The sequence below is a fragment of the Leptonychotes weddellii genome, chromosome 10 (genome assembly GCF_054177405.1).
Source record: "Leptonychotes weddellii isolate Sample4059 chromosome 10, ASM5417740v2, whole genome shotgun sequence".
NCBI lineage: Eukaryota > Metazoa > Chordata > Mammalia > Carnivora > Phocidae > Leptonychotes > Leptonychotes weddellii.
Genome location: NC_138378.1, coordinates 109,644,594 through 109,662,995, shown reverse-complemented (window position 1 = coordinate 109,662,995; position 18,402 = coordinate 109,644,594). Strand labels below are relative to the sequence as shown.

The following is an 18,402-nucleotide window of genomic DNA, read 5'->3' as shown; positions in this document are numbered from 1 at the left end:
GAAATGAATGAATGAATGAAATGAATGAAATAAATTGGGGGAGTTTATGAAGCTTGATTAGAAAACTGTTGAACTGTCCTTTTGTTTGGCTCTCTGGAGATTTTACCTTTCTAAGAAATTCACCTTAGAAGATTTAGGTTAGATAAGAGGTATGCCTTCCTTGTGTAAAGTTAGGAGAATGGCAATATGAAGTAAGAGATGGGAACAGAGAATGCCAGCTGACCCCCTGTAGCATTTTTGGTAGGTCAATTTAAGGATTTGAAAATGGATTTTTGTAAAACTTTCTGTGCCCCCCCCCAATTTGAATACCACTCCTCTAAGATACCTAGAGACAGTGTTGTTAACTTGATCTAAGAAAAAGTACTTTTCCTGAATTACTCCTTTAGTTACAGAACTGATTTCGAAAGTTCCTTAGATGGTACCATGTTACATTGTGAAATCTGCTTTTGACCAGTTGTCTAGAGCTATCACCTCGCTCATCAGCTAACTCCTTCCGTCCATCTACAGATTCTGAACTAAGAAAGCCCATATTAAGGAATCATAGCATAATAGCTCCATCTGTTAATAACACAGCATATACTGCTATGGAAAAGCACTAGAGAAAGAAATAGGCAGCTTTTAGCATGTGAATATTAAATGGGCAAAACAGTCTATTAAAACATTTTAAAAGAACTCTAAAAAAATAAACACTGTATTACTATTGCTCATCTTAAAACGTAATGAATAGGGCCCTTATCCTGTGGAATGTCCTAAAATCTTTGGCTCAATTATACTACCTGGGGTGGCTTAAAGCAGAAAACCTTCCAGAAAGGATATGTTTGGCATTCAGTCTCTGCAGATAGGAGTTGACCCTATCCTGGAATGCCAGTGCGGCTTCACATCCACAAGCATCTTCTGTGGAGATGAGTCTTCGTGCTTCTTCAATGGCTGATGACGACAGTACACAAAATGTTATAGCTAATTAGAAACCATAGCAAATCAGGAAATCTGTAATTCAATCCTTCCATTTTTAAGACTTACCTAAATGCATTTTCCAGGAGGTAAAAGGATATAAGAGCACACAGAAAGAGGAAAAAATACTTTGAAATATTAATGTCACAGAAGAAATTGAATTTTGGGAAACATTTACAATCATCAAACCTGAGTGTTGATTATCTGAGAGTTCATTATATTCTCTATACTTTGTAACTATTGGAAACTTTCTATGATATAAGGTAAATTTTTAAAAAGTTGATGTAGGGGGAAGCCAAGAATGCAGAGCTAAGATAATTAATCTTATTATGATACTGTGTCCTCATTAAGAAATGAAAATAAGGAAAAGAATTCTCTCTTTGGCCAAAATATTTCAAGAATTAAAATTAGATAATTCCTGATTTCTTATACAGACTGTTATTCTAGTGAATGGTCTGAATTGAGAGTTCTAGTTCTTACCCATAAATACTTTGGAAGTAAAAATTTAGGTTTGTATCAGCATTTAAGCAAAGAACCTGGGAGAATGATAATGCTAACTCCTAGTTCTTTCTGAAATACAGTGAAGCAGCTATTCCTACTCACTATCATAGCCCCTAAAGTTGCCTAATAGAAATAAGAGTAACTTCCCAGATCTGAAGACTGATGTATAATCTTCCATTGAGCAGCACCATCACCTGAGGACAGAGAATGGTCTTTTGCCTCCTATGTTTTCTCCCACATTCTACAAAGATAGGATATAGAGCTAACATGACCATAAATATAATCTATCTACCTGTCCAAATCCTCTTAACTTTTAGGGACAGCCAGCCCAAATCAGTCAGTCAGTAAGCCAGAAAGTATCTCCTGAAATTAAGTACATGCCCATTATCCCTCTACAGAGCATATAATTGGCACTCAAGATGCTTTTCCAGTGTATCTTGCCTGATGAACTATAAGTTCTGTGAGGGCAAGGGCTCAGTAGGATAGTCTATTTAAAACACTCCCAGAAAATTTTAAAACTGGGATGCAGCACAATTGAAAGATGAGAGATGGGCCCATTCACAATAGCATCAAAAAGAATAAAATATTTAAGATTACATTTAACAAAAGAAGTGCAAGACTTGTACACTACAAACTACAAAACATTGGTATGTCTCCAGTTCCTTCCTCAAGACCTGACAGAGTATTAGATATATAAGAGTAGCTCCATGAATACTTGCTGAGCAGAGAAGTAAATGGCTAGGCAAATGAGGTCAGGACCTAACCCATCATAAATGAGGCTGGAATCCCCGTCTTCCAGGAGAAGAAATAATGCCCAAGACTGATTTTTTTGAGGATTAAACCCCTAGATAGGGTAACAGTACCCTGACATATTCAAATTCTACAAGCTATTCCCTATTATCCTCACCCTCCCCAAGAAGCAGATCCATACTTTACTTCAGCTGAAGAAGTATCTACTGAGTGTCAGGTGCTATGGAAGATGCTAGGAATACAGACAACATCTACTACCCTCAGGGGTTGGAGTTTACTGTCTACAGGAGCATAAACACACAAGTCTCAAACTCTGACTTTTCTCCCCAAATCTGCTTCACTCTCAGTCTTCCTCACCTCAACGAAGATTTCAGACTTCAGGCTCAAGTCTGAAATAGGAAAGTCACCCTCATTCCTCTCCTGCCCTGTTCCCCACATCCCGTTTATCACCAAATCCTGGTCATTCTGCCTCAGAAAGGTATCTGAGGGCGCCTGGGTGGCTCAGTCGTTAAGCGTCTGCCTTCGGCTCAGGTCATGATCCCAGGGTCCTGGGATCGAGTCCCATGTCGGGCTCCCTGCTCCGCGGGAAGCCTGCTTCTCCCTCTCCTACTCCCCCTGCTTGTGTTCCTGCTCTCACTATGTCTCTCTCTGTCAAATAAATAAATAAAAATCTTTAAAAAAAAAAAAAAAGAAAGAAAGAAAGGTATCTGGAATCAGCTTGCTTCTGTCACCACCGCCACCCTCCTCACCCAACCTGGGACCACTGCAACAGCCTCGGGCTGGTCCCGGCCCTCTGCTCTTCGTCCCCTCCGATCCACATAGCAGCAGGATCATGCCGCTCCGCTCCTTAAAACTCTCCAGTGACTTCCCATTTTCCATAGAACAAAATATAAACTCCGTCCCCTCACCCCAGAAGACCAGCACGACTCGGCCCCTGCCTCCGTCTCCAAAGTGACACCACACTTCCCTGGCTGGGGGTGCTTCCCTCACGCTGGCTGCCTCTCCCCGCCTCTCCCCCTAAAGCCACCACGTGGGCCTTGGCATCACTCTCCCTCCTTCCACCAGCACCCCAATCCCAACCTAACTACCGCTGATCCTCGGGTCTCAGATGTCACTTCCTCAGAGAGACCCTCCCAATCTGAAGTAGGTCCCCCAACCCCCATGGTCTCAGGACCCTATTCTTTTCTCACAGCTCTTCTTTATAAATTGCTATTTCCTTGTCTCTTCCCCTTAGACTGTTACCAAAGACCATACGTGTTCTGTTCCCACGATTATATACCTAGTGCCTAGAACACAGCAGGCGCTCTGTTGACCGAATGGACGATGGAATGGTTGAAGGAGCACACAAGTAACCCCAACACAAGGCGTCCTGGGCTGAAAGAGGACTGAGCTCAATGGAATGAAAAGGGAAAAACTCTGGTAGAGGGGGTAAAATTGAACTAGGCCTGGGAATTAGAGAAACAAACATACCAACACTATTGTGTAGTATTTGATTCACACAAAGCAATTTAGAGAACACTTAGGCAAGTGATGAAGCATAATGAAAATAAACACTAATAAAGCTACTGCACACCTCAAGAATTAAAATATCATGAATACTGTTGCAGACATCATTTCAGTAAAAAATATAAACACGAGAAGATATTTGCCACACATAAAACAACAAAGACTTTCTATCCAGAAATGCGAAGAGTTCCTTTGCATCCATAAGAAAAATACAAATAACCCAAGCGAAAAGTAAGGGCATACACAGCCTTTCCCAATAAAAACCTCAAATGACCAATAAATACAGGAAGTAGCCAGGAAATAAAAAAATAAAGACCAGAGGGAGACGCTTTTTTGCCTCTGATAGATTGGCAAAAACTTAATCCAACAAAACCAAATGTTGGCAAGGGTGTGGTTCTTGGATTTTGACAAGCGAAAGTGGTGAAGGAAGGGGGTCCCAGCCAAGGGTGGAAACGGGCAGGGCATGTTCCTGGAGTATCCAGGTGTCCACGTGGTGGAGCAGAGGATGTGGAAGCAGTGAATCCGGGGGCAAAGGGGGTGACTGGGTGAAGAAGAGAGGTGACCAGGGGCAGGGACAGAAGGGAAGGGGTACAGAGCTTCAGTCTGGGATGATAAAGTTCTGCAGATGGGGAGTGGGACGGTTGCACAACTATAGGAATGCACTTAACACTGCTGAACTAGACGCTTAAAGATGGTCAAAGTGCAAAATCAGATGTTATGTGTATCTTACCGTCACTACAACAACAACCAAAAATCCAACTTAGGAAGAGACTGTAATTAGAAAGAAAAACAAAGAGAGACAAAGGAATCCTGGGGGAAGAATGGCTGGGGGGAGACTTGCTTCATCGTGAAGACAGCTGGGAACCTCCAGAGGCCTCGGACCAGGAGGACCACTCAGAACTGTGCTTCAGACTTAAAGAGGAAAACTTGCTCCTAGAAGATGACCCTTCCAAACAAAACAGGCTCGAAGAGACAGTCTTTACCTGAACACGTCTTCTTGTCTTCATTCAGGGTGTAGCCCACGTAACAATCGCAGTGGTAGGCCGCGGCCCCGTCGTCCACACAAAGGTGCTGGCAACCATGCGAGCCCAGAGCACACTTGCTGCGAACTGCCCAGGAGTGGGGCAGGAAAGAAAACAGTCCCAGGTTACAGTGACAAAGGAAACACAGATTTATGGGAGAGAAAAGCTTCAGTTTGGTCTCAACAGGTGCTGAGAATGGACCCTTCCACGGTCAGCAACACAGTTCCCACCTTTCAGGAGAAAGCCCGTTTTCCTTTCCTACATCTCACATCCCTCCAGCCCCATCTTTTACTGCCTCCCCCCCTTTTCCTTCTCATTTCTCACAGATATCTGGGGGTGCCTCCTCTTTTCTTCCTGCCTGCAGGACTGGGGCTGCACTGAGTCTTGATTATATTCCAGAAATTACCTTCGGCCTGTCCGGATGCCTGTTAGTGCCTCCAACATCTCCAGCTACACGTGGATCATCTTCACCATCACCAAAAATAATGAATTAGTGACCCACGTGCACATGGAGCTAAGTCTGATGCTGCACATGAAGTTGACGCTGTGTTGACCAAGGGGCTGCCCTTGATGGTGGGCAGAGTGGGACAGAAAGCACCAGCCTACACGCACATACGCACAGAGATAGTGATACTAGTGACGATGGTGAGGAGAGGTGTAGGTTTGGATAGTGGAGCATTTATTATCTGTCACAGTAAGTATATTACAAGGAGGAAGACAATTGGCCCAAATTGGAGTGGAGAGCAAAGTGCTATGCTCATCTCATCCCATATCTAGACTGGCCCAGGATAAATAAAAACAGCAGATCTCCTTTAATAAACCCAGAAAGTCTTCCCGGGAGACACAGTTTCTTCCTCCACCATCGCACGGACCAACCGCGTTTGTCTGTCCCCCTCTAACTCTTCAGTGTCCCTCCACACTCAGGAAATTTCTATGGCTCACTATTGCCTATAAAAGAGCTTTGAGTGAAATGCAAGTCTCTACATAATTTATCCATAGAGTGTCTTTTTTTTTTTTTTAAAGATTTTTATTTATTTATTTGACAGAGAGAGACACAGCGAGAGAGGGGAACACAAGCAGGGGGAGCGGGAGAGGGAGAAGCAGGCTCCCCGCTGAGCAGGGTGCCCGATGTGGGGCTCAATCCCAGGACCCTGGGATCATGACCTGAGCTGAAGGCAGACGCTTAACGACTGAGCCACCCAGGCGCCCCCATAGAGTGTCTTTTTAACTTTAACACTGATAGTCCCCTTCATTACTTAAGATTTTTCCAGCAAAATGCCAAATAATAGGGGACACCCGGGTAGCTCAGTCAGTTGAGCATCTAACTGTTGGTTTTGGCTCAGGTCATAATCTCAGGGTCATGGGATGCAGCTCCACGTTGGGCTCTGCACTCAGCGTGGAGTCTGCTTGAGATTTTGTCCCTTTCCCTCTCCCTCCCTCAGCCTAGCAGCTGCTCCAGCAGCTGGTCGCGCCTCCACCCCCAGCCCCTGATCTGGGGCTCCACCTTTGATCTACAAGCCTTGCTACTGCCCAGCAGGGGAAAAAGCAGGCTGTTAGAGGGAATGTGACCCATGTTATGTACCTCAGCTTCAGAACAGTATCCGTCATTACTTTAAAATATATAAATACCGCTCCGCATTGGGCTCCATAAATATATTTTTTTCTGACCCTCTAACTTTCCGCCATCTGGTCTTGCTCTTCTACCTTTGCTATCCTGTGCTGTACAACCTCGAAACATGATGGCCTGACATGTGACAGCATGTGTAACCACAACAGAGCAAGTGCCCGGGTTCAAATCCTCGCTCTGCGACTCACTAGCTGTGTGACCGTGGGCAAGTTACTTAACCTGTCTGGGCCTCAGCTGCCTCATAAAGTTGCTGTGAGCAACAATAAATGTGTGACTGTGTCTGAAATGCCTAGGACCATGTACTGCATACAGTAGGCACTGAAGAACGTTGGCTATTGTGACCTGGGAGTATGGCCTGGAGCAATCTGCCTTAACTGAACATTTTCTTTGACTTTTTTTTTTTAAATGTTCCACTTTATTCCACAATATCTATTAGTTTAAATGTAAATTTGTTGTAGTTTCCTTTTTCAAGGTCTTCAATGTCCCTGGCTGCTTAAGGTACCAAGTGGGATACCTATAACCAGTTTGAGAAGTGCAGCCCTGAGGTCTCTCCACCCCAACTGACTTAGTCCTACCCCCAGAACAAACCAACACAAGCCGCTCCCCTTGGCCATCTGGCTCTGCTGTCCTCCATCTAAACCTCCACCATCCTCGAGGCCCACCTGCTGCCCTACACGCTCCGTGCCCTTCCCCAGACTTCCATAGCCCTCCATTACTGTCTGTCCCTCTCCCTGGCTAGTCTCTGCTTTCTCAGGGTGTTGGTTCTCTTTGGGCCCAGCCTGCAAATTGCTCAGAGGCAGAAAATGTGCTTCTTTACATCCCCACAGGGCTTTGCACAGTCCTGGGAACAAAATAGGTGCTCAGTCCTCTTTAATTGATTTCTTTTTTTTTTTTTTAAAGGGAATTGGTCATGTGCCATTTCCCTTAGTCTCTCTTGAAAAGGTCACATAATATCTCTTCTCAAGAGACAGGAGCATATACATAAAAATCTATTAAAAAAAAAGTTTGAATAGGCCAAAATTAAACATCACCTTTAGAGGCAGGAATTTCTCTCAGGAGTGTTTTTATTTTATAAATGCCATCCTGTTCTGCCAGTGAGTTTAAATCAAATTAATGAGGATTCGCCAAGTCATAAGGCTCAGATTCACAGAAGACTGATCATCTAGAAACCGTCAGGGAACAACTTACTTCAAATTTACTGGAAGATCTGTGTGGGTCTAATTCAGTCATTGACAAAGTCTCCTTTACTAAAATGATCCAGCTTTAAGATTAACGCTACAGAAAAGTTCCAGGGCAAGTTTTAATTGGAAAAAGATCAGTCCAGCCTATCACACCAAACAGTGTCTGTCCAACTGATTTCCTCTAAAGTTCCCATTTGCTTTACAAGTCCCCAGTGTACAAAGCTCTAAAATTTTCCCGGATAAGGATCTTACATTTAATTAGCTTTTCTCATATCCCTCACTCCCTACCCGTTTCTGAAATGAGCTATATTCGCAAAATCAAGTGAGCTCACTGCTGTCTGAGCAATGTGTGCCTTGGTCTATAAGCAGGATAGAAGGTCTAGAGCCTGGGGCGCCTGGGTGGCTCAGTCGTTAAGCGTCTGCCTTCGGCTCAGGTCATGATCTCAGGGTCCTGGGATCAAGCCCCACATCGGGCTCCCTGCTCGGCGGGAAGCCTGCTTCTCCCTCTCCCACTCCCCCTGCTTGTGTTCCCTCTCTCGCTATGTCTCTCTCTGTCAAATAAATAAATAAAATCTTTAAAAAAAAAAAAAAAGAAGGTCTAGAGCCTGATTCGTTAAAGTATCTTTAAGAACCTCTCACTGTGTGAATTGCAAGTTGGTTTCACTGCCATAGAAAGAGCCAGCTAGGAAAGAATTTGTTGAGTGGACCTTACCTGAACACGTTTTATTATCTGCATTCAGAGTGTAACCCTCATAGCATTCACAGTGATGGGACCCATCTCTGTCATTCACACAAATGTGCTGACAGCCATGTGTACCAAAGGCACATTGGTCTTGAGCTGCCAAAAAAAAAAGTCCAGGAGAAAAGACATTAAAAGTGGAGAAGTCTTTTATTACCCATATATAGAAATCTTCTTACCTGCGGCTAGAAATATATGAGAGGCAAACCTATTGGAAACCTTCCACAGCCATCCGTACTGTAAGCTCGTACTAAAAGTTAGCGGAGTTTAGCAAAATCCCAGACACAGTCCTTATTCTTCTTTTTTCCCCAACTGCTTTTTCAAAATCATCCAAACTGAGTTTTTATAATCTAAGTATCTCATAAACACTAAATAAATAAACAAACAAATAAATACTAAAGCATTCCTTTTAGGTTTATTGTATTTACGCTGAATCAGAGGGATACCAACAATTATGTGGCTAATTACACTAGATTCAGAAAGACATCGAATTTGAGTTTGATGAAACTGTGATTCAGCCCTCCCCTGTTCTAAGTGAAGAAGCTGAATCCAAAGGAGACCAGCTGACTCAGAGCAGCATCAGAACTCAAGACCTAAACTGTCACTCAATGCACTTTTCTCTAAACGGACATGATAATTTTTTTTTTTGGTCTTTAAACTTTTCATTTTGAAATCATTGCAGGCATATGGAAGAGTTCCAAAAATAGTACAAAAAGTGCTGTACTTCACCCCATTTCCCCAAATGTTAACATCCCATATAACCATAGCACAATTATCAACACCGGGAAATTAACACTGACACAATGCTATTAACTAATCCACAGATCTTAGTAAAATTTTGCCATTTGTTCTACCATTAATGCCCTTTTTCTGGTCCAGGATCCACATTGCACTTCATTGTCTCATGTCCTTAGTCCCCTCCTCTCCGGGACATTTCCTCCATCTTTGTCTTTCATGAGCTTGACAGCTTTAAAAAGCCCTGGAAAATTACTTTGTAGAATGCCTCCCCGGTTGGGTTCGTTTGAAGTTTCCTCATGATGCTGAATTCTTAACGAAGACAACAGAGGTGCTCCTGTGCCCTCAGGACATCGCATCAGGAGGTGCATGATGTCACTGTGGGTCATTACTGGTGGAGTTCCCTCTGATCACTTGGTTGAAGTGCTGTCTGCCAGGTCTCTCCACTATGAAGGAACTGTTTATCCCGTTGTAGGTAATAAGTATGTTGTGGAGCGTTCTTTGATTTTAACTTACTAAACTGTCTTTAGCATTTGGAAAGCACCACCAGGGCTGGCTACCGAGAAGGAAATGAACAACACACTCACACATGGGGGCCATGAGACATACACACCTGCTGCAACTTTGGACTTTTCTAATACGACTCAGAAATGGGAAAGGCCCAAGAGAGAAAAACCAACCAAGGGCCTTGTCAGTGTGACCTACCCCTCCAACACTGGCTAAGGAGGTATGCAGAAGGGGAGGTAGCTAAAGGAGAGCCTCCTCCCCCACTTACCTGAACACGTCTTCTTGTCTTCGTTCAGGGTATAACCTTCGTAGCACTCACAATGGTAAGAACCAGTTCTGTCGTTCACACAGATGTGTTCACATCTATGAGTGTTCAGAGCACACTTATCGATAGCTATCAAAAGACCATCAGGACAAATGTAAACACAAGGAAAACGTGGTAAATTAATTATGAGCCATGACACACACACACACAAACACACACACACACACACACTGAAACAGGGACTGTCTGGCATAAGAGAAAGGCCACGGGACAGGAGGTTGGGAACCGATTTCTGTGCTGGCTCTTTCACTAACAGACCCCATGACATGGGTAAGTCTTCTTCCTTGCCTGGGTCTCAAGTTCATCATCTACAAAATGAGCAAGTTGAATTAAATAATCTCTAAGTTTCCTTCCTCTCAAAAACTTTTTTCGAGGATTAAAAAAAAAAAAATGGACCTAGTTCCCATCTTTATTGATTGCATGTGAGTATCCATATACCAGATGCATGAGAACCTCTCTAACTTTCTTCTGTGTCCAAATTCAATGAGCGGTTCTGGTCACAGAGACAAAGGGGCAGCTTGTATTTAATTAAGTAAAATCCAGGAAAAGTTCCAAAATCCTCAAAAGGACCAAGAGTTCTGGCCCCCTTCCTGACTAATCCATTTCCTTACTAACCCTTTTCTCGAAAACTAATTATAGGTACTATAAAGAAGCTGATTTATGTATTACCTCACTTTTCTCCAACAATTTTAGAGGAAAAACATTGACAAGCAACCGTGAACCACCCAAAAGGCGGTCAGGAGAAAAGCATAAGGCCAGTCCCGAACCTGGAGAGTAGGTCCCCAGCTAAGTCCCAGTCACTCACCCTCCCCGAAGCAGGCCTCACCTGAACATGTCTTCATATCGGCGTTCAAGGAGTATCCTTGGCTACACTCACAGTGGTGCTTGCCTTCCCCATCACTGACACACACGTGCTGACATTGGTGTGTGCCAAGGGCACACGGGTCTGGAGCTGCACACCGGAAGTGTAAAATCGTCAGTATCGACACATAAGAAACATTCCAGATACTTCCTTCCCTGTCAAAAAGACACCACCCTCTGGTTCCTTTTCAATGAGGTTCGCTATAAAAACTATTTGTTTTCTGCCTCTACCTTATTGGAAATACCACTCTTACACGAATTATGATACTAATTTAAAATTACAAATTTCATTTCAGCTTTCTCAAAGAGAAAGGAAATTTTGAATTTGGAGCTGAAGCCAAACACTTACGTGGGTCAGACAACTTGATATTTTATTCAATGTATCCACCTAGCCCAGGAAAAAGACCTTTTACTTCCCAACTGCAAGAAACGGGAAGAACTACAATGTACCCCTGGAAGGTCTATGAGCTAGTTGTCCTGTTGCAGCCAGAATCTGCTTTCCAAGAGCTCTATAGTCTGTGTCAAAAAAGAATTCACACACAGGCATGTCTCTCGGCCTGGAACTCATTCACTCTTGGACGGCAGTACATATTTGAACATGCAAATGGTGGAGGGCAAGGCAGGTAACTGCCTTCTGAATGAGCAGCATGGGTGCGTGAGCCTAAACGTACACTAACGCAACTTCAGGGCCTCTGGTATCTGCAAGGAGAATGGACTCACAGGATAGATGCAAGCGGGTAAAAAGAAAAGAAGAACAGAATAAACGAGATCACGTCAGCTAAGCCGCATCCCCATCTTTTCACTCCTGGAGGTGTTTATATCTTGTTGGATTTTTTTCCTAGTGACATGTTTTGAAAGAAGAATCAATGAATTTAGTTATTTCTGAGAAACCAAGGAGGCTGTTGGAGGAGGCTGGCACCCCTGGGCAGGTAACCCAGCCCCGACTGCTCTGGCAACAGGTCAAGGCTAATATTTTCCCAAGAAGGGCCTTTTCATGGAATGATCTTTCCAACCCATTGACTACAACAAGCTGCCCCTCAGTCTTTTTTCCACAGAGAGGACATTTTTCCCCCAGAACAAGCAGGTCTTTTGTACCAGAACGAAAAGATTGCCACTCACCACTTGCTACTTTATGGCCTTCAAGCCCAACCCCAGGTGCTAGCTTTGAGACCAACTCTGCCACAGACCAACGCCTTTATGGAAAAGCTATCACCCACAAGCACAGGGGGTTTTCCTGGGAGAAAGAAAGCCATGTTCTTTTGAGAAACCAATGAATGCCAAGTAGATGCCACCAAAGCCAAGGACAGCTTGTGAAGGCCCAGTGTCCTGGGATAGGAAAGACAAGGGGCCACCAGCCAGGTCTGGCTGAGGTGAGGCCAAACTTTGCTCCAGACCAAGACTTCATCTCCCATTTCCTGACAAACTGGGGTGACTGCCGAGTTCCACATTAATTTCAATGTAAAGTCGCCTTGAAATTCGCAATTGTAATTACTGATTCACTTGTTTCTCGTCACCACCTCCAGACTATTGCTTGACAGGAGGGAGGGAATACCTTTATCTTTGTATCATCAGTGATCAATTAATGCATATCGAATAAAGAGGTGGGGAATAGGTTACACAGCAAAAGGTATCTACATTTTAAAATTCACCTGAACTAAAAATTTGTCCACACCTGTTTGGATAATTCCACAGAGGGCTTTGAAAGATTATATCTCTAAATGATTAAAAAAAATAATAAAGCATGAATATGGGTAGATAGAAAGACAGAACATAGATAGATGGATACAAAGAAAAAAAGAAACTTGGGCACCTAGGTGGCTCAGTCAGTTAAGCGTCTGCCTTTGGCTCAGGTCACGATCCCATGGTCCTGAGATCAAGTCCTGCATCAGGCTCCCTGCCCAGCAGGGAGTCTGCTCCTCCCTCTGCCCCTCCACCACCCCCACCCCAGCTTGTGCTTGCTCGTGCACTCTCTCTCTCTCAAATAAATAAATAAAATCTTTAAAAAAAAAAAAAAGAGGGGGCGCCTGGGTGGCTCAGTCATTAAGCATCTGCCTTCGACTCAGGTCATGATCCCAGAGTCCTGGGGTCGAGCCCCACATCCGGCTCCCTGCTCAGCGGAAAGCCTGCTTCTCCCTCTCCCACTCCCCCTGCTCATGTTCCCTCTCTCGCTGTCTCTCTCTCTGTCAAATAAATAAGCAAAAATATTAAAAAAAAAAAACTTAAAAAAGTATGAGTCTTACGTATTCATAATTCTGATCAGTGACTAAGAATAAAGCCCCGCCTTAAATGGATTCATATTCATGGATTTGACTGATTCATGCTACAAATTCCAATTAAATTAGCATGCTCATATTCAAACTCTATCCTACACGAAAAAAGACAGAAGGACAGTAACAATCTTTTTTTTTTTTTAATCTGCTTCTTGCTATCTCACAAGTGAACTGAAATCCCAATCCCTCCCCCCGTTCTTAATCCTGTCCCTCCACAAAGAATAATCAGAGGAAGAGCAGAATCTGAAAACTAGAGGATCTAGAGAATAAGCAAAACCCTGTCTGACAGTTACACTGGAAAGCCCCCGGATCCTTCCATGGGCAGACAGATGCTGCTGCCCATCTTCTGCAGGAAAACAAACAGAGTTCTGTTAAAGCCAGAGATGGTAAAGCTAAAGAAAATATCTGGGAAAAATGGAGTTGTGGGCAGATGGGAGAAAAGAGGTGTCTTGAGGTGGCTTTTGGTTTTGTTTTTTTTTTTTCTGACCCCATCAGGGAACAGCAGGATCATTTATCCAGCAGGATATTTCCAGACCTTCACATTTCTAATGCAAACATGAAGATTTTTATGAGCAAACCAAGTTATATATAAAGCAACTCTATATTCCTAAACCAACAAAGTGTGTTTAAGTTGGTAAAAAACTCAAGAAAAGCACTGCTTATATTTCAGTTTTCCATAAAGTTTCTACAAAAAAAAAGAATAACTCTCTTTCTTTGGATATACAATATCTGAATATTCTAGTTGGGAGCAAAGACTTACCACAAAAGGTCTCCTGGAATCTAGAGGAAAGTTTCTCAATGACCCCGTAGGTCTCCACGTAGAAAACGTGCTCATCTAGGGGCTCACTGGCAATCATCTTGAGGGACTCCATGTCGGCCCGGTCCACACCCACGGCATAGAGCTCAATACCAGATGCCCGGGCCCGAGCCGCCACATCATTCACCTGGTCCTGGGGCCTCCCGTCTGTCACGATGATGGCCACCTTAGGGATGTTGGAAGTGGGCCCCCGAGCACCTGCCTCCACTGTGAAGGCCTCATCCATCGCTGTCTGGATAGCCAGGCCTGACATGGTGCCTGTTGACAAGGGGGTGATCCGGGCCACGGCCCGTTTCAGGGACTGCTTATCTGAGTAGGTCTGGAGGTGGAACTCAATCTTCACAGTGCTGGCATAGTTCACCACTGCCACCTGTGTGTCCAGCGCCCCAATGTCCAGAGTGTCAATTATCTGGGAGACAAAGGTTTTCACCTTGGTGAACTCCAGGGGCCGCACACTGCGAGAACTATCGATGATAAACACCAAGTCCAAGGGCCTGCTCTTGCAAACACCTGCAAAGTAGGGTGTGGGGAATGGGCACGGCTGAGCAAGGATGGGAGCCCAATCAGAAATGGGGCAATCCTCACACCCAGAGAGCCCTGGGGTTGGAGGGCCCCTGTCTGCTATCTTCCCCCAAGACCATCCTCCCTTTAGATGCTGAAAGCACTAAGGTCCTTCCGAATTCCCTAGTGAGAATTCACATAGAGGGGTGAAGTTTCTCCAAATATCTCACCTACGGGCTGGCTGAACCTCAAACTTTCACCTAGAACCTCATCCTTCTGCTTCAGGTATTGCTCCCAAGGTTCCTCTTGACTCCCAGGAATGAATGGTTTCCAGACCTTTCTTGGGCACCTCAGCCATGGGACAATGGAACAGTGGCAATGGGACAGTGGCCCTGAACAGGGTGAAAGGTAAACTCGGGACAGCCTCGGTGCCCTGCCCAGGCTTCACAGACACCTCAGGGAATGGCAGAGTTCGAGGCAAGCACACTGGTGCTTTTCTGGAAGCTTCCTTCTTCTACTCCCTCACCAACGGGGTAAAAACCACACGCAGAGTAGCCCTAAGTGCTCCTTCCTTCTCATCATTCAGCAGGTTTAGTGAACTTTGGGGCCCCGAGAGCCTGAGATACTTAAAAGTGAGAAGAGGAATGACAATCTGATCTACATCTGTTGTGCTTCCAATTCTGTCCGTGTGTCTGGTTTTCAGGAGCAGAGATGTCCACTGGTATCTACCCTCCACCTCCACCAAACTCTCGCAGTCACCCCTTTCATTTTTTTCATTCACCAAATACTTTTGTGAGGACCTACCATGTATTTAGCCCTGGGGCTACAAAAGCAAAGAAGCTTGTATCTTTCCTACTCAAAAGTACCAAGCACCGGGGCCCCTGGGTGGCACAGTAGGTTGGTTAAGACTCTGACTCTTGGTTTCGGCTCAGGTCACAATCTCAGGGGTGAGATCAAGTCCCACGTTGGCTCCATGCTCACCGCAGAGTCTGCTTGAGATTCTCTCTCCCTCTCCCTCTGTCCCTCCCTCTCTCTCTCAAATAAATTAATTAATCTTAAAAAAAAAAGGTACCAAGCACTTAGTAATAATACCACACATCTTTGGGGTTCCTGGGTGGCTCAGTCGCTTAAGGGTTTGCCTTCATGATCCCGGGGTCCTGGGATAGAGCCCTGCATCAGGTTCCTGCTGAGGGTTGGGGGGGGCCCTACTTTCCCCTCTCCCTCTGCCGCTCCCCCTGGCTCATGCTCTCTTGGTTTTATCCTGCTTCCTGGAGGTATTCAATTAAGAAAATAAATCATACCTTACTTTCCATAACGTTTTAGAGATCATAGAGCACAAAACAAACAACCCCGTGAAGTCAGAGATGCAGAGTTGTTCTTATACCCATTTTACAGGTGAGAAGCCTGAGGTTTTGGAAGGTGTGTGAGCCAGAAAATAGCAGGTCATGGATGGGACTCCAATTTTCCTGACTCCCAGCCTAAAGGGGCTTTTCACTGAATGGCTGCCTCTCTCTGAGGTAATATTTTCCACCACAAAAAAAATCAATATTATCTCATGGACCTAGTAAACATCCTGCTTGTTGACTTTGAGCCACCTCCCTGAAATATGCTATATGTCATGTATTTAGTTAAGTCAAAAGGAATCAAGTCTTTTTTTTTTTTTAAACAACTCCCGAATTTCATTTCATCCCTTGATTACCATACATCAGGGGCAAGGAAGAAGAATCCTATTGAAAATCCTTCCTGGACATAGATGTAGGTATTTTACATAATTGAAATAAAAGGAAAAATACATGGTGATATGAAACCCATATTTGACAATGATTTCACTAACACCCAAATCTTGTCCTAATGTCAAGATTATGTTCTTATGGTAAATGTCCATGATTCCTTCCTTCTCACATGGAATCCTTTATGGGAGGTTACAGCGGGGTGTGGTGGGCAGAATAAAGCCTTCTCACCCCCAAAAATGTCTATCTCCTAATCCCTGGAACCTGTAAGTATGTTACTTTATATGACAAAAAAAAAAAGACTTTGCAGATGGATTAAGTTAATGATTTTGAGATGAGGAGTTTATCCTGGATTATTGGGGTGGGTCCAATGTAATTACAGAGGCCCCTAAAAGTGGAAAAGAGAGAGGCAGGAGAGGAGATCACAGTGATGAGATGTGAGAAGGACCCAACCTGCCTTTGGTGGCTTTGAAAATAGGGAAAAGGCCATGAGTCAAGGAGTGAAGGTAACCTCTACATGCTGAACTGGGCAGGGAAACAGTCTCCCCTAGATCTTTCCCAAAGGAACGCAGCCCTGCTGACACAATTTTAGCCCTTTGAGACTAGTGTTGGACTTCTGGTCTACAGAACTCTTAGATAATAAGTGTGTACTGTTTGTAAGTCACTGAGTTTGTACTAATTTGTTACAGCAGCAATAGAAAACTAATACAGAGGCTTAACTCGGATGGCAGGAAATTCCGTGAGCATCTGGTTACCTCCACCCCCCCCCCCCGCTTTGGACCCCCTCTGCAACATCACTGTTTTTGAATCTCACTCCCCTTTTCTAGATAGCAGCACTTTGAGTCTCAGAAACCAAGAAAGTGAGAATCTGAATTTCCTAAAAGATTTCCATACTTACAATTTTGCTGATTTTTGATAGTCCTGCTAGAAATAAAAGCCCATAGCAAAGCGTAGCAATTTCTGGTTGCAAAAAGGAGGGAATTACGAAAAGGGTGAAATGTGTTGTTTATTAAAGGATTATCATTCAAGATCAGTTTGGAATACAAGTAATGTAGGGCCAGTGCTGCTTTGGGGGAACATGAACATCCCATGCAGAATCCCTCCTCCCTGTCCAGTCCCATCCCCAAGAGAGGTAGGTCAGGATCAGAGGCAAGGTTACTTTTTAAAAGATAGACTTCCCTACACCCCCACCCTCCTCCCAGCCTGGAGCAAAGTAGGCTACCAGCTGAATTTAACCATTGAGAACCCTGGTACGCCCTGGCTCAAAGACAATGCTGTCACCATTTCAAATCCAGCCCATTGGGGCTGGTGCAGGAAAGAATCCTTTGTGCTCTTTCTCAACATTATCCAGAAAGGTGCAAAAGGGGATAGACAAAACAACCTGAGGCATGAATGAGACTGGAGACCCAGAAAATGGTTTGGTGCAGCCTCTCTTCAGCAAGACTGAAACTTTACATTTTATGTAAGCCCATTTTAAGAGGTTGGTAGATTGTAGCAGTGGAAAGATCCTTGTGTGGATTTTGGAGCCCTGAGTTCTATTCTGAGCTCTGACACTGATTTGCTGGGTCATTTGATAAGCCTCAGTTTATATTCTTTTAGGGGTTGTGTCAGGTGATCTTCAAGCTCTGCTACTCTAGGAATCTCTGCGAGAGGAACCAACTATAGACCAAAAAGGGGAATGGAAAATTGTTCACCAAAGACCCAGTGTCTTGGGTGTTTGAGGATCTAAGAGAGTACAGGTTGGGATTGGGACCCAGTCAGTTCAAGCAGAACACCTGGTCAGGGGCAGAGGAGGAGGTGGAGACCAGGACGGTTACAAGAGAGATCTGGGCCCATCCAGGGGCCCCTCAGGTGTCCTTCTTGGCCTCCCACCCCCACTCCCTCGTGTGAATTCCAGTCCCAATCCTGATCCAGATCCTAGATTGGACTGAGACAGCTTGAAGGCTGTGGTCAGGGGAGGGAAGGTCACACACTGATCTGGGGCTAAAGATGAAGTGATTTCCAGACAACTAAAGGCAGAATCTCAGGAAGGGTTTGTTCAGCTGCACCGAAAGGTAGGGCCGGCACAGAGCGCCGGGAGGCGGCCGGCGTTCCCACGCTGCCCCATCCTCCAGGCCCAAATTGCAGAGGGAAGTGGCTGGAGTTTGAGCTTCAGGCGACCCAAATTCTAGTCCTGACTATGAGTGACTTTAGGCATCTCCCTTCCCTTGTCTGGACCCGTTTCCTCACAGGATTCATCGGGGAGGGGATTCTTTCTCCTGCACCACAGTCTGGCTCGGGCTGGGACAGACGGAACACTTGGCGGCTGCACGGGGCTTCTCCTGTTCGATGCTCCGCTTTCCCTACCACCCATCCCTCCTTCCCGACCCTCCCCACCTC

General features: G+C 44.7%; 1 protein-coding gene across 1 annotated transcript in view; it reads right to left on the bottom strand.

Moving 5' to 3' along the window:
* Nucleotides 1-18,402, bottom strand: part of LOC102732749 (lysosomal-associated transmembrane protein 4A) — a 37,956-nt gene that overhangs the window by 1,935 nt on the left and 17,619 nt on the right. The window contains exons 3-8 of the mRNA XM_081797149.1: nucleotides 13,736-14,302; nucleotides 10,671-10,796; nucleotides 9,788-9,913; nucleotides 8,251-8,376; nucleotides 4,692-4,817; nucleotides 819-927 (exon numbers count right to left, since the gene is read on the bottom strand). Of these exons, the coding sequence (XP_081653275.1) occupies nucleotides 819-927; nucleotides 4,692-4,817; nucleotides 8,251-8,376; nucleotides 9,788-9,913; nucleotides 10,671-10,796; nucleotides 13,736-14,302 (1,180 nt within the window). The remainder of the gene's footprint in view (nucleotides 1-818; nucleotides 928-4,691; nucleotides 4,818-8,250; nucleotides 8,377-9,787; nucleotides 9,914-10,670; nucleotides 10,797-13,735; nucleotides 14,303-18,402) is intronic.